Raw genomic sequence first — 16,882 nt, forward strand, 5'->3', positions numbered from 1 at the left:
AGATTGCCAGGCCTTAACCAATCATCTGCGACAGGCCCGCACTACATTAACGGCAGTGACCTTTCCGCCGGTGGTGACAGTCATCTGTCAGCGGCGCCTCACTCCCAGCCCTCTCCACACCCCAAGAGAAGAAATAATTAGGGCCGGCGGGTTGGAGGGGTTAAACCGGGGCCGTGTGGCCTCGCCAGCCACATCGTTTCACTGTGCCTGTCGCAGAGGTCGGGGGTCAACACCAGCTGGTGACAAGATCTGGGTACTACGGGCATAATAACCTAGTTCAAGAACAGGGGATCAGCGAGGAGGCTATCACACTGCTTGTTGACTGGAGGGAAGCATTCAACTCAAAATGTAACTCAACCTTTCACAACATGAGGTACTCCCATAACAAGAGGAAAGGGAAGTGAGAATGCATCTAAATGAGGGGGTTTGGAGGATTAGGTTTGGGCCAATAAGTAGAGATGAGGTGGTTACCAATTTTAGCAATATACTTCAATATAAACCCAAAGATAATCATGTTTGAAATTTTAATAATTTAATTAAGTGTATACCATTATAGTCTTTTTAAAAAGTCTCAGTAGAAGTGAACCAGTGTTTACATAGCTATAATTTGAATAGTAAACAGTAGAGCTGGTGTTATTTTAAATTTATTTAAATTTTAGTTGCTTTTATGGGGTTATAAATACATATAAAAGAATAAAAAAAATTAAAAAGTATAAGTTTAGCAATTTCACTTGTAGTTAAAGTGCTTCTCAGTATTTTTCATCAATATGGCGATAATATTGAAAACCAAGATCATTTTTAATACAGACATCATGATAAGGAGTTTTCACACAGTCCCATCGTTTGCTGGTTGGCACAGTAGTTATGTTTTTTGCTGTGATAACATTGAAAATCGAGAATTTTGGTTACTTTTTTCATATTGTCCCATTTCTATGCACTAGGCACTGAGCTATTTACTTATCTCCTTCCACTACCAATGCAATTATGGCATCTGGCAGGTTGTGACTGGAACGGGCTCAAATGCGCGATGCTGATGTTGGTTGGTCTCCTTCCAGGCGCAAAAAGGAAAACAATGAACATCTTCTCACCTCATTCAGAACGCAAGCCTGGGCTATTCCCCACCATCTGACCTGGCGGATCTGTCTGTTGATGGGATACAAGCTGTTAAGTGCTGAAGGGAGCCAGCCGGCAATGCAATGACTGCCTCCTCCAGTTCTCTACAGCCGGGTCCAGCACTTCTCCTGCTGCTGTGAAGTGTAGCCATTCCAAGGCCAATAGTAAACAAGCACTTCAGGGTGATGTTGACCTAGGTTCTGTTCTTGGCAGCTGCATCCCAGTGGACACAACTGCAACGGTCAACCAGGAGGTGATCCTAGATCACCCAGCATTTAGCCCAGGTACATTTGGCAACACTATCCCTCACTATTTATGCTAATCAAACATATGGCTCTGAGACGAACCAGTAACCCCCCCCCGCCTCCCTACCCAGATCGGACTGCCTTTTTAGAAAGTGAGAATGTAGCAACATTAAAATTCGGTCAAAATCCATTGGAAATTTGGCCGAGAGCTAGTTTGACTTATCTGGACTATAAAAAAGCATGTTAGTCCCATAGAGGGAGGCATATACACACCTGTTTTTGTTTTTTTTTTTCACCCTCCAGCCAAGCACTTCTGCCTTCACATACCCCCCTCCCGGCCCCCTCCACACTCTGCTGAAAGCCATTACAGAAATACAATTTCTAATGCCTTCACACAGGTCTGCGATCGACTGCAAACAAATTTATATTCAGCTCGTAAACAGAGAGCTGCAGAGATTTATTTATTGAGCGGAGAGGAGAGAAACAAGCTAGCGCGTGAACCCTGGGTAACCCCACAGCTGACATGAAGATGGATAAGTGTACGATGCAAATGTACGGAGGGAAGGGATATATTGCACTCAGTCATTCAGCACATCGCCGCCTGTAGAATTCCATTAACTCCTCCAGCTGCGACCGTATCTCTGGGCTTGTATGAGCGCCACTATACATTGATGATTATTTCCAATTGTTTTTTAATCACTGCCAAGCAATAGTAAAACCCTTTATTGGACCTATAAGTGGATGTTCCTTCCTGCCTTCAGTGCAGTACTTCACGTGGAGCACTTACAGGTTACAAGTGAATGAAAATGAATATGATCATGAGCATTTTATCTTAATTTTTCCTCATTTTTAGACACTCAGTTCTCACAGGTATTGCTTCTATTATCATTATTGTTACTGACAATAAACAAAATGCATTTCATTGATTTCCTCTCTGTGGGACCTCGCCTGAGCTTTGCTGCACATATTTGAAGTTTAGACAATTGCAAGTGATATATGCAGTTATTACTGGACCTCAGACAATATAGTACTGGAAGTGTGTGTATGTTTCTTCTGCATGTCAGGCTGAGTGTTTGCGTATGTCATTTGCATGTTGTGTAATGGTATATGTGTGTGTGTGTGTGTGTGTGTGTGTGTGTGTGTGTTTCGTGCATGTTTTGCATTTCTTTTCTTTCTTTTTTGCTAAAGGGCTGCATACATTATTAAGTTGACATCCAGCTGATTGGGCTATCTGGAGTGAGTCAAAGCAGAGCTCGAAAAAAATGAAGATTCCCCATTTCAAACTTAATGTATGGAGAAACATTCCCCCTGGACAGAACGTCATCTGTGGAGTTCTCTGGTTTGTGTCTGCTGTGATAAAGTTTTTGACATTAAAGAGGGAAAAAACTGTAAGAACTTTTGACCTTCGGAAATCCATCCTTTAATATTTGAGATAACATGATGGTGACTTATGAGAGCTGTGGTGAAGACGAATTTAGAAACCGCAAGGACTACAATAATTTCATGGATACTCAAAGGTCCCCTGCATTATAATTGACTACACATACAGTGGGCTCGAAAAGTTTGAGACCACATTAAAAATGTTGGTTTTTCTTTACATTTGGAAACAAACAACAGAAGGTTTTAGACTTTTGAAAAATCTACAAATTTTCAATTGATGTTCAATTGAAGTTTGTGTTCAGATTTTTGTTGATGTTCTGGGTGGAAATTAGTTAACACATCCTCTAAAAGTAATTACCTTAAATATGACATTTTGCTCCAAATATTAATGTCATAATTTCTATTTATTTAATGAGATTCACATATTGCACAGGCCATTATGTTACATTATTCAGCAAATAAACATTTGCATATAAAATATGCAATGAGTGTTTCCTGTAGAAGATCTGTTAACCTAATTTCACCTAGAAAATCAAGCTTTTGCATACAACCGTATAAATATAGCCCATACACAGTGGTGTATATACACAGGTTTGGTTCCTGGCTTCTCCAGCTAGATTGGTTCAATTCCACCCACAGGACTCATTTAATTCAATGAAGGGTTGATTTTAACTGTAAATACTGGACTTTCTAGAGGAGAGCTTTGGAAATGGTCATTTATGGAAATTGATTTTTTTTTTAAACAAATAAATGTTTACTACTCAGACGAAGAGCTTTACATATAATCTTACTATCAACATACATTCAGTAATCCTTAGTATTGGCTGTTTTGACTATTAGTATTGAATATATATATATATATATATATATATATATATATATATATATATGTGTGTGTGTGTGTGTGTGTGTGTGTGTGTGTGCGTGTATATATATATATATGAGAGAGAGAGAGAGAGAGAGAGACAATGAATATGTTTTGCCAACCAAAGGATGTGAACATGGGATTTATTATCTGAAACTCAGTTCTATTCATGCCAGCTAATATGTCTAATACTGTTTAGCTCTGTCTTCTTCATGAACAAGTATAAATGACAGGAGTGTCTTTCCATGATGAAAAGGGTTGGATCTTTTTCTTAAATATTTGGACATGTGTTCATACAACACAATGAGACAGCGGGCCCCAGAGAAACAGACTAAACAGTTTAGCGCTGATGAAAATAAACGTCGTGCGTGTTACGTGTTAAGACAGCACGACCAAGACTCGCATCAACGTTTAATAAAAAACGTTTAAAATGTATTATGTTTCTCAGAGCTCGCCCCTCTCCGCGTGGAGGAGGTTCAGCAGGGTCTCTGGGGCCGTCTATCGGTGATCAGCGAGACCTGGAGGGGGTGTTCTCTAAAATCGGTGAACACCTTCACATTTCCCCGCTCCTTTAAGATTCAGAGCAGGCCTTCATAAAGATCTACCGCTGCGTTTGAATGGGCTTCTTTCAATTTAAACTGCCTTTAAAGCAGTGAGGGCTTCTACCGAACACCTCTGTTTACCGTGCGAACTAAATCTTTAACTGGGGCCATTTCCTGTTTCTTGTTAGGTGAAAATGAAATATACTGTTAGACATTATGTTTTATATATATATATATATATATATGGAGAGTGTTTTTGTGTCTATATAGAACATGTTTGAAAATGTGAAAATGATTGCATACGCTTGATGTCGTAACAATAGAGGAACCCTTTTTGGTGCTATAGAACCAAGGTTCTTTTTTCAGGTCTACCTTTCCTGTTTATAGAGAAGATTCAGTAGTACAGAGCTGTTCTCTCTAATATGGGCGGCAGCTGCTAATTATCATTTGGCCGGTGGATGACCTGAGCGCAGCAGCTGTGTGGATGTGGCTCCCTCCCCATACAATGAGCTCCTGACTCCGCTTAGCACAAACACAAGAGCTGCTCTGAGTTCACAGAACTAGAAGTGGGTCTCACATTTTAGGATAATATCATTCTAAATTTCATGAAAGAGAGAGAGAGAGAGTGAGCTAATCAAAGCCTCTCTTTATCTGCTGCTAAAACCCGCCTTTATTAGCTACATCTTTGGGATTAGTGAGTAAATCGCTTATTATGATTTTGAATCATTTTGCGCTGACGTCACTGCAGAGGGACTCGACGAGAAGGTTAAACTAGTATCGTCCTTCTGACTCGGTTTGGTGAATGAAATGCCACATCATGTTCATTAAAATGTCATTGTTTTATTTCATTGTTATTTATGTGTATAACTACATTTATAAACCAACAGTGTTTTATTGTGTATGATTGTGCACCTTGTTTGCTGATTGGCCGTAAATATTTTGGAGAAAAAAATAAAAATGACCTGAAAATGTGATTTTTTTTTTCCGATTATGTGTTTCTGATGTGATCTAATGTGATATCAGAAATAATCATGTTTTGACTGCTGCAACTGAACAATACAGCATGTATCGGAGAGTATTATATTTGAATCAAGATACATAGAAATCGATCGAGTAAATAAATGAACAGTAATGAACAGTAAATATATATGATCATGAAAAACATACAAACACACATGCGGCCTATTTTAAATCCAGGAAATAAAGTTAAAAATGAACAGTACAACTTCGACTGCTCATTGCTCTTTCATGAGCTATTGACCCACGCTGAGGACGTTAATCCCTGGGTTCAATTCATTTGACGTCAGCAAGCCTCAAAGCCTCAGAGCTGACCAACAGAAATGTCCAGGTTTATTTGTAAGCTGTGACAACAAGGCCTAAAAACAGCCAAAGGACAAATAAATATATTTAACATTTTAACATTTGAGTAATAAACCTAATATTGAATAAATACATAATGCCAAAAATACATAAATTCTCTAAAACATATTAAAATGTATTTACTGTAAGACTATATATAATTTACGATTCTCTACTACATTATATTATCTTAATGGTTCGTGTAGGTTAAAGCAGTACACTAACATTATTAGTATTATTATTTCAACACTAATATTATTTACTCTTAATGCAATTAAGCATTAACCTACACGACCCTTCATGTGGTGTATTTCTTTTTTTACGACTATTTAAAGGTTTCCGAATGGTCAGTTTTGAAAAAAAAAAAGTTTAGAAAGTTTTGGAAAGTCCAGCTACTCGTTAACCCCCCTGCTTATAACGACCCTATTCCCATGCCACAGGAGTGGTCCGAAACCTGCTGCCTTTGGTTAATAAAAGCTCACTCAGATGAAGGAGATGTCCGGCTATTGGCCCACAGTTAGAGGGCACGTCATCCCCCATCCATCACAGATCGAATGTTTCTGGTCTCTTCGAGGCATGTCTGTCCAAGGTCCGGGATCCCTAAGCGCAGCCTAAGTGGTCATCTGTAGATGGGGCTACTACGGGTTCAAGGCTTTGGCCGCACGGAGGCTTCCAGGAGGGGGATGCTGCCATGAATTCTTATCAAGAGTTTGCGTGTGCCGGACAAACGGGAGTACAGTTTCCGAAAGGCAACTGTGCCCGCGAGGCCAGGCGTGGAGACCTGGACCAAAGGGCTAGTGCAGAACTCCGCTTCAGGCTGGAAGGGCGGTTCCTCGAGGACTTTGCCCACCACCATCGCTTTCCGTCTCTCTCGGACACCGGCTCCAAACGCTCTCGGGACCCCGGCTGCGCGGGCTCGAGCTCACCCCCCTTCCTCCAGAATGAAGCCGAAGCCTTCTACTGCCCCGGTCAACCTCAAGTCCCCTCCTTCGCGTGCACTGGTGAACAGGGTCTCTCCGGAGTGGAGCGCTGCCCCTCTTCAAACACCTTCAGAAGTCTGTCCGTTGAGCCTGGACTGGTCCACTCGCTCGCTCGCGTCCGTCCAAACGATGACACGAGGAATCATCTCGCATTTATTGAGGACGACGCCGAGCGCGCGCTTCCTCAGAAGTTCCACGAGAACATCCAAAGTGGGAAAACTTTCGAGTGGATGAGGGTGAAGCGAAGGCAGCCTCGTGTGGGTGAGTTGGGAAGTTCTTGGAACTTTTCTTTTTTGTTTTAATGGCGATGAATTTAAGATTTCAGTACATTCTTCTTTTATGGAGTTACTATTTCAGCTTTTTGTAGTTAGCACTCGTATAAGAATGCATGTATAGTTTTTGTGACGGGTTTAATTCAGTTACACGAGATTTCCCATTGATTATTCAAATTTAAAACAGCTTCAAAAGACTTTTCATATTATTTCCCCAAACACTTCCAACTGCATTTAAAATGTACAGTTTATAATAAGAATAGCAATGGCTATTCATATAATAGCTTATCTGGAACTGAATGCATCAACACTACCTACTCAAATGCATATGCAGTATGGACTCTTTTCATATAAACAAACGTACGCACGTTTGTTTATATGAAAAGAGTCCATACTGCATATGCAGCTTTGCCATTTGAAGATTAAACCATACAGTGAACTGTGCGTCCAACGCTGCAAGCAGAAGCAGGGAAAGTGATGAGTGGCAGTCTACTTAAGGCCAAACTCTTGGTCTGCAGACTTGGCAAGTGCCTGAGACTTCACTTTTACAGATTAGGCTACCCATCAAGAAAACTGAGCGATGAAATCCTTTATGGGGAAGTTTAAGAGGGTAAGAAATATTTAAAAACTGCAAGAGTTGGTGATCTATAACCTGCTCATGTGGGTCAGCAAAGAAGCAACGGAATACCATCAGGGAGAATTCCCCCTGCTTTTACATGACCACATTCACAGCACAGCCCTCTAGAACTGTGGAGACTTCTCAGTCTATTTAAGGGAGTCCAGCTCCCCCTAGCTCCCTGTCTATTTAGAGTCAAACAAAGTCCAGAGGAAGTTTCCTAATCCCAGTGCTTAATGCAGAACAATGATTATGATCAATTATGTGTTTGGAATAATGGCAGGGAAAAAACATAGCATCTTTCAAATATGTCAAGCAAAATCCAGGCCTAATCCTTATGTGGAGAAATGTTGAATAGAGCCTTCTGTGCTGTGATTCTAGTTTCAAATGTCCGACATCCTCCAATAAAATGTCACATTCAGTGACACCTGACCTCTATTATGTCCCAAGCTTTGCACATTTGCTGTGTTAACCTGAGGATCATTTGTCCCTCTGATCATAAATCACAGAAGCCTGTAATAACCATAAAAGCAAGATAATCTATATTTGAGATGTCGTCTCTTTTAAAATCGGCAATATACCACACATGTGGTGTCCATTCTACCAAGTAGAAGAGTGTCTTCGCAGGCCACTCTGATGATGTAAAATAACTCTGAGGCATATCCATCAGTCTAAAGGCCACTGAGAGCGTAAGACAGCTGTGGTCAGGAGACTTGGACGGTTTATGAAATCCCATAGGCTGGGATGGGGGCGAGGCCAGGGGCCCGTGATTTGTTTAGCGCACAGGAGCATCTGCTGCTTGTCATTTTGCTGCACATCCACCAAAACTCTTGGAAACCGCAGAAGTGTTGAGAATCGGACATATGTCTTTAGCTGCTCTGGGAAATAATGCGTTCTTCAGAAGGAAGAGCCAGGGAACACTGTTCATGTCTGGTCACAAGTTTGATTACAGCAATTATGCATGTCTGTCAACACCAAGTTACTGGGGTGAAGAATGTAAGTACATAGTGCTGGGCGGTACTGCTTCATAACAACCGGTTCTATACTGCTAAAATAATGTCTGACAAACCTGAATATTCCAATAATACTGTTTTATTCTGTTCTGCTTCTCATAAAATGACAGGAACATGCAAATTAAGCAGTATTGTAAATGTTAACCAAGCAGAAATGAGACTTTCGTATTTATTTGCTATTTATTCAGTTTGCATGTATTTTATAGGCCTGAGGCACCCAGCAAGTGACATAACTTGAGGGGAATTCCACAGATTTATCAATAATTGCATATAATTCCAAGTTTAAGATGCAAACAAAGTCATTCAAAGGGGTTTAATATGAAATGTACCATTCTTGAGAAACTTACCAAGTCTGAATTGCTCACAGTGGTGGTGGTAGGAACCAGACGCCTGAAGAGTTTAATGCTTCCAAAAACCCATAAAACGTTATTGCATGTAAATGTTCAAAAATACATTGACAATAAAAAACTGCGTTGTTTAACACTTAAAATAAAATAAATAAATAAATATATATATATATATTACATCCATTAATGGCAGAGAGGAATATGCAGGACATCCATTAATGGCAGAGAGGAATATGCAGGGCATTGTAAGGTAAAGTATCCCCCTAATAAACCATATATTTTTACAATGTTTCATCATAAGTAACTCTATAATACACACCAAAACTCTAAAGACATGTAGGTTGACAGGTTGTTTGGACAGTAAATAAAATGGCTTTATTTGCATTGGAGACATTGCGACTCCTAGTCCCAATATCAACCATAGTAAAAAACAATAAGCTAAGCTTCTGTACAACTAATAATTGCACATCAAACCACTCTGGATGACTGTTTACATCTTAACACCTGCATTGTGTAGAAATTTTAAAGCTTTTGTTAGCTATTAGTACTGTTAAAACTAAAAATTAGTATTGCAGTATGACACAAGTACTGGTATAGTCAATCTATCAGCCAGCACATAGGTCCATAGGCTTATAGAGATATAAAAATATACACTTTATGGACCTTTTCTTGAGTAAAAGGCCTTTTCCACTTGTGTGGGATTTGTGCTTGTATCCACATCTATTTTTTATTTAACTAAATCAACAAAGCATCATAATAGCATGTATCAGTTTCGCAATACTGTTACAACTTGTCTCAAGCCTAGGGCAGACAATGTTTGTCTGCATTTCAAGAAAAATTGGCCACCCACAGTGCCTCAGAGGTGCCTCGTTGGCCTCGTCATGCAGTTCATCTGCACAACACGTGGTACACTCTTAGAAAAAATGGTACTAAATCGTTACTGGGGTGGCACCCCTGACATAACTGGGGTGGTGCCCCTAAGGGTACGTCTTCAGTAGATTTAGTTAGGAAGCTTTTTGTTTTATTTTCCTTTCAAGATTAGGTAAAGGTAGAAATATGACCCTTTCTCTAGGAAAGGTAATACAGTATACTTTTAAAACTCACTAATAAGGCTATTAAGGTACCTCTGAGGGTACATTTGCATTGTTTGTACTTTGACGAACAAGAACGTATCTGTACAGTACCATTTTTTTCTGATAGCATAGTAAACACTTCCCACTGGCTATTTTGCTACAATACCGCTTTCTTAAGTGCTCAGTACAAAAATGAAACCATGATTACAGAATAAATGTGTTCAGCCAATCACCTTTTATGATACCACTCATTGAAAAATAAATTGCGACACCGATGATCAATAACAAATCCCAGAGATGCTTCGGGTTATTTGTCTTGCTAGGCAACGTTGGCCTATCTCCTCTTCTCTTCTAAACATGCATAAAAGCTTGCACCGACTCTGCGTAACTGGATCTCCCAGCATTTCGTACGTATTCCCACTGCGTCATTCTTCAATTATGCCCTGACAGCACCTGAATTACTGTGGGCTGGATGCCCAGATGACTGAGGCGATCTGTATCGATCTCCCCCCCTTTTCTTCTCCTCTCACTCAGGCTTTAGTGGGCCTCGTCATCCCCCTGGCTGGCTGGCCTTCTCCAAGTGGCCCTCTCCAACTCATTCCTCAAATATTTAGTTTGATTCCTTTATGCCTTTTGGCTACTGCCAATTCTATTATCCAAGACCTCATTTATCAGTGTTCATGTACATTTTTTTTGCCTTTTAGAAGGAAATTCCTTAATTACTTTATATTTCCCAGTGAATGCACTATGAGTTAGAATGTCCCTGAATATTAGAGGTGACCTTAAAACCACTTCTGCTCATCCATCTTTTTTATTCAGTCTGTTGGATTTGAGTTGTTTTTGCGAGTGAAATGAGAAGGGGTCTTCAAACAGTGCCAAAGAGCTGTCATAGACACACCATATTTCACTCCAGCGCTATCTACAGATACCTCCACAGATGAGACAAGAGTGCACGGGAGTGCGCACATTGTCGCTGCAGAGGTTGCCTGAATCCTGAAGGTGGTTGAGGTTAAACGACATTCTGCTCAGCCATCAGCTGCCAGTTAAGCCATATCTTGATCAATATTGCTAATGAAAGCAGAAACAAAGTAAATGCCTGAACCTCACCATGGCTTTTCTTGTCTTGCTGGAGCTTTGCCAGTCATGCTGTTGTGAGAAAGAACGTTATGAAATGACTCACTGATATGTTTCTTAAAATCCGTCATAGGTATTCAACTTCATATTTAACTAGGGTCAACTGATGTTAGCTGTGGTCATCGTATGTTGTCTTGTTCTTATGGAAACTTTGCATCTTACTCGCAGAAAAAAATCAGAACATTCCAATTCAATCTAATAGTCTTTGCGAACATGAATGGAAGCTAGTACTAATTAGCATCATGTCATTTGTATAATGCAACTTGGTGGCTTTTCATTTTCATTAATTGTGTGCATCATTAGCTTTTCTGACTGAACTGTTCAATTGCAGGGGAATTCCACCAAACAACTTTTCAAACATTTCAAAATCAGTCTTTGAAGTGTAAACAGAGTCATTCAGATTGTTCTGATGTGAAATGGTTCATTGTAGAAAAATGTATAGACTTAGAAACCAGGGGTCACAATGTCTATGACACAAATAAAGCCATTTTAACTGCATCCAAAATGACCAGTCAACCTAGACATTTATAGCTTTTATAAGTAACGTTGATAACAGTAAAATAGTGAAAATAGTTCTCTTTAGGCATTATTTTGCCTTTGAATGTCCAACAATGGATTAAAATATAATTTCCACCTAAACAATTTAATCTCAAAGATTTACATCTCAAATTTTCATGAAATAATGTCTCAAGCACAAGTTAATGTTTTCATAACCATATCATGTAACAACTTTCTGTAATACAGTTTATAGAGGCATTAAATGCTTCAGACATCTGGTACCTATCACCACTACTGTAAACAATCCTGAGTCAGTACTTTCTCTAAAACAGAGCATTTCACATCAAACCACTCTAAATGGTTTTGTTAGCATTTTTAGCATTTTATTATGCAAATGAGTAGAATTCCCAATTAAAACATGTCAGACTACTAAGCTTCATGCACACATATTTAGCAGGTGGTTCAGAATTTACAGAGAGACCCTAGCCAAGAGCTGAATGCGCCCTTATGTTTGCATGCCTGTGTGGCTACAGGGGAGCTTCCCTCATGCATCTCCACCCTGCAGAATGTGTGCTGCGAAGGAATGCGAAAGCTCCTGTGAGCCTAATGAGAGAAACACACCCACAGCCAAACCACATTTGCAAGAAAAAGCAAGTTTTGGATTCTTCGCAACATGTTGTGTGTACGATGAACTTCAAACATCAAGGAGAAGCTCTGTCTTCTCAAACATTTCTCCTGTGGTCTCATAAAATTATTCCTAATTTACTGTAAATCAAGCAATTGCTGTAAATGAAGCAGTGTAACTCTAGATTGACCACAGTGCAGGGCTTGGCTGATTCTGAAATTATAGTGTTTGGTGGAATTTCATAAATTTGAAAGTTATTCTGCTTAAAAGTTTAAGATATAAACAAAGTCTTTCACAATGGTTTGAATGTGAAATGCTTAGTTCTAGAGAAACTTACTGAGTCATATTTGTTCACAGTGGTGATGATAGGAACCAGATGTCTGCAGACTTTTAACGCCTCTGAAAGCTACCTCAAGTAAAACTGTTGCATGAAATGGTATTGCAAGGCAAAATAGTCCCAAAGGAAATATCATTTTTCCAGATTTATCACTATTTTACCAATGTTACATTTAAAAACAGAAAAGATGTATAGACTTACTGGTCATTTAGGATTGTAAATAAATGCCTATATTTGAGTTACAGACATTGCGACCCCTGGTTCCAATCACCACCACTGTAAAGAAAAAATCTGCGTCAGTAAATTTGCCTACAATGCATGATTTCAAACCATGTCAAACGACTCTGAATAACTTTGTTTACATCTCAACAACTGAATTATGTGAAAACATGCTCAAAAAACTCCCCTTTAAAATTCCCCTTTCAGGTTTCCAAATGGTTCTTTGAACCAATCATCTTTATGGAAACAAAAGTGGACTATTGCATCACTTCAAAGAACCCCTTTTGGCATTCTTTTTTTTAAGAGCGTTTGGCCTCTTTCCTCACTCTGCATCAAAAATCCTGACCTTTGAAGTATAAACGCCTTAAACTTCGAAGTGAGGAAGCTGTGGCTTTGTTTCATCTCATTGCCACATTCATAGCAGCCAGTAGTTCCCTGCACAGCAGTGTCCCTGGAAGGTCTTTCTGACACACAGTGATGGACGGTGACTCTACCTCCCAACTGCCCTCTCTGCCCACCCCTGTACCGTAGCCATCCATGGGGGAGGTTCAAGAGCAGTGTGGCAGTCCACTCTTCAGCTCATACAGGACCACAAACTGTCCACATGTGAAAATGACCTTCACTGCCACTGTACCACACTAAACAGGCTTCAAACACACATGAAGGCCTTTTGAATACATTGAACAGTTTCAGTTCATCCCTGCATAGAATTGCAAATGCATTGTACCCTTGAAATATTGTTGAACATACTAAGTGATCATGATGAGAAAATGTTTTCTTAACAATAACGTATCACAGAAGATCCATATTTTGGTTCCCCAAATCTTTCAATGGACACTTGTTCAGATATAGGATGCAAATGCTGCAAAGGATATTTTTGGCAGTATTTCACCTCATGTTGCTCTTTGTCAACCTAGCTAACAAAGAAATAATACCATTACTATTATGGAGAGTAAATCTATATTTGACTGTATTTCACCATGTTTGGTATAAATCTACATACAAATGAATAACTCCCCCCATGTAGAGATGTAATAAAATAGGAAGTTGACATTAAAACCTAAAAAAAAAATCATTATTTCATTTGTCATTTCTTCCAACAAAGAGGGTAAACGCTACATTAATTTTAACACTAAAAAGGCAACTAAATACAACTGGAGTCACTTATACACTGCCAGTTTGGACACTCTTAATAGAATGTATATATATATATATATATATATATATATATATATATATATATATATGTATATATATATATATATATATATATATGTATATATATATATAAAATAAAAAATAGAAAATGGAAATTAAATATATACACAGTGTGCAAAAGTCCGAGACCACCCTTTGTTTATATTATTTCCTGTCAAAACCGCCATTAAATAAGCTATTAAGATATTGTAGAGATATTATGGAGGAGATTAGATATAAGATAATGGACTTGCATATAGAAGAGGAAAGACAAAGGACAATAGGTGGACAGCATGGAAGGCTTTCACCTTTGAAAGAGAGGAGAAAATCATGCTCCACTCCTGCTTCACCCTTGAAAAAATCTACAGGTGTTTCTGTCCATCCTTCCACTGTGAGAGGACAACTCAGCACTGTGAGCCTGAAATGACGTGCAGCTACCAAGAAGCTCTTACTGAGAAAAGGAAAGAGGAAAAAGTGTAAATCAAACAATGAAAACTGCTTATTTTCTCAGAATAGAATGACCACCCTAGAGTCCAGACAACATCACTGAATGTGATGGTGAGAAGCAGCAAACACAACCAACTTCTAAGACTGAACTTTGGAGGTATGGAAAAATATCCCTGCAGTTTTCTTTGAAAAACTGAAACAAGTCTGAAAATAATAGACCTCCACCAGCTTTTCAAAAATTCTACATAATTAATATGTTAAGAGGTAAACAAAGTCAGAGTGGTCTGGTGTGAAATGCTCTGCTCTAGAGAAACTTACAGAGTCAGAACTGTTCACAGTGGTGGTGATAGGAACCAGACGTCCACCTCTAAAAGCTCCCTCACAGAAAATTATTACATGAAATGGTTATGAATACACTGCCTGATGTCTGATACCTTGTTGTAGAGTAATTTTGGTCCAAAACGTATTTATTTATTTAAATCCATTCATGGTGGAGGGATAAATGTTCTGAGGCAAATAGTCACCACAAACTTTTTTTTACATTAACCACTATTTTACCATCAACGTTACCTTAAAAACCTGAAAAAAAACATGTAGGTTCGCTGGTGGTTTTGGATAGTGAATAAAATGGCTATATTGGTGTTGTAGACATTGCAACCCCTGATTCCTCTCATCACCACTGTAAAGAAGTCTTAGTTGGTAAGTTTCTGTGCTAATGAACCATTTCACATCAAACCACTCTGAATGACTTTGTTTACATCTCAAACACTAAATTTTACGGAACATTTGAAAAATCAGCAGAATTTCCTGTTAGAAGGGTGGAGGGTGGAAATGTTAAAATTAAACATGAAAATTATTTTTAATAGATTTCTTGACATTGAAAAATGAATACATTCAATGGCCATTATGAATGAAAATGAAATAAATGGGGGGTGATTTTATGTTATTTTAAATGCCCCCCAGTGGTTTTAAGCAACAGTTAAAACTCAGCATATGTGTATCTTCTTCAGCCCTGTTGGAAAACAATCTCAGGTGCCCCTCCCCCTTTTAAAGTTGCTGGAGAGAATCATAAAAAGTGTTTCAAAGCAAAGGGGTGGGGGGTATAAAAGAATTGAAAATGGAAGATATTTTGATTAGTTGAATTTGTTTATTTTTGTCTCTGCATATTCTATCATCTGTTATTTTCACTATTATTCTAAAATGTAGAAAATATTGAGAGTAAGAAAGCCTCTCTCTAGTAAGGTGTGTCCACTTTTGACTGATACTGTACTTAGTGCCCAGTTGTTTAGTAAAGGCTCATGTTTATTACGCAGGCGTTTTAAGTTTTAAGGAATCAGTGATGTTCAGCAAAACATCTGCAAACTGTTATTTGCAAAATCAAGTGTTGTGTTCTGTCCACAAACACAACTGTATGCCTCATAATGTGGGAAATATGTTTGATAGCCACCAGAAGGCGTTTTGACGGTTTTAATCTTCAATTATAGAGACCGCAAACTGTTTTAATTCAAATTACATTTCGGTGCCATATGTTCAGGGTGAGCCAACTCCTAATTGTTTTGTAGACGAGCTGAATTCTGATAGCAAAAAAATAATAATGTAATGAATTATAATTGTGGTTAATCGTCACAGTGAGCCTAAATACACTCTCCCTGAATTCCTGAATGGAATTTTCGGCTTTCATTGGTAAAAGCTCGACATTATCAGGAGGTTCTTTGTCTTAAAGAAACATATACTGAAATTTCTTTTGGGGAACCAAAGGTGGTAACGCTCTACCTTTCTAGCTAATATATTTTTGTGCTGTCCACAGCCAGAACATCACCAGCCTGCGGTCAGGATCCCCTCGGACAGGTGACCAGTGGACAGGGCAGGAGTGAGGACGCTTTTACGGGACAGGCCGGAGCTCCACGGACCAACTTCAGCACCAAGCAGCTGACGGAGCTGGAGAAGGAGTTCCACTTCAGCAGGTACCTGACGCGCGCGAGGCGGGTGGAGATCGCGAGCTCCCTGCAGCTCAGCGAAACCCAGGTGAAGATTTGGTTCCAGAACAGGCGCATGAAGCAGAAGAAACTGCAGAGGCAAGGGCTGGGACGGGGACACGAGCGCGCTCAGGACGTCCCGGACAGAGGAGCAGAGCCGTGCACCTCTCCAGAGAACAGTTAGGAAGAGTTTCAACGGAACTGGGAAATAAAAAGAAACAAACTAAAAAAAAAACAAAAAAAAACGAAAGCAATGATTTTAATAGAAAAAGAAAGTAAAGAAGTAAAAAAGGCGCGAAAAAAATCAAAAGCAGTGCTTTTAATACAAAAATCATCAAATCATCAAGAAGAATCTCGAAGATAGTCAAAGAGAAAAGTCAGACACTGATTTATTTATTTATTTATTTATTTATTTACTGGGAATTGTACGAATTGTTTAAATAAATCGAATGAAAAGGCTCGACTGGTGTCCGTGCTCACCTGTTGAAGTATTCAAAACGCTTATTTTTATGTAATATTATTTTTTTATACATATACACCCACGTTATTATTACTTAAATAATAATTGTGCGCAATTTTATTATTCACGTTTGTTTACTCATTGGCCCTTGTTATTTGTCGTTGCTGGCTGCTGCTGATTCACC

At 39.0% G+C, this 16,882-nt stretch overlaps 1 protein-coding gene across 1 annotated transcript; it reads left to right on the forward strand.

The window, feature by feature from the left end:
- The first annotated feature begins 5,917 nt into the window (after nt 1–5,917).
- On the forward strand, nt 5,918–16,422 carry hoxc1a (homeobox C1a). Its single transcript, XM_036591539.1, has 2 exons — nt 5,918–6,745; nt 16,070–16,422. Exons 1-2 carry the CDS (start codon nt 6,196–6,198, stop codon nt 16,420–16,422), a joined length of 903 nt encoding a protein of 300 aa, XP_036447432.1. The 5' UTR covers nt 5,918–6,195.
- Nucleotides 16,423–16,882: the final 460 nt, after the last annotated feature.

This window comes from Colossoma macropomum, unplaced genomic scaffold (genome assembly GCF_904425465.1).
Source record: "Colossoma macropomum unplaced genomic scaffold, Colossoma_macropomum, whole genome shotgun sequence".
NCBI classification, from domain to species: domain Eukaryota; kingdom Metazoa; phylum Chordata; class Actinopteri; order Characiformes; family Serrasalmidae; genus Colossoma; species Colossoma macropomum.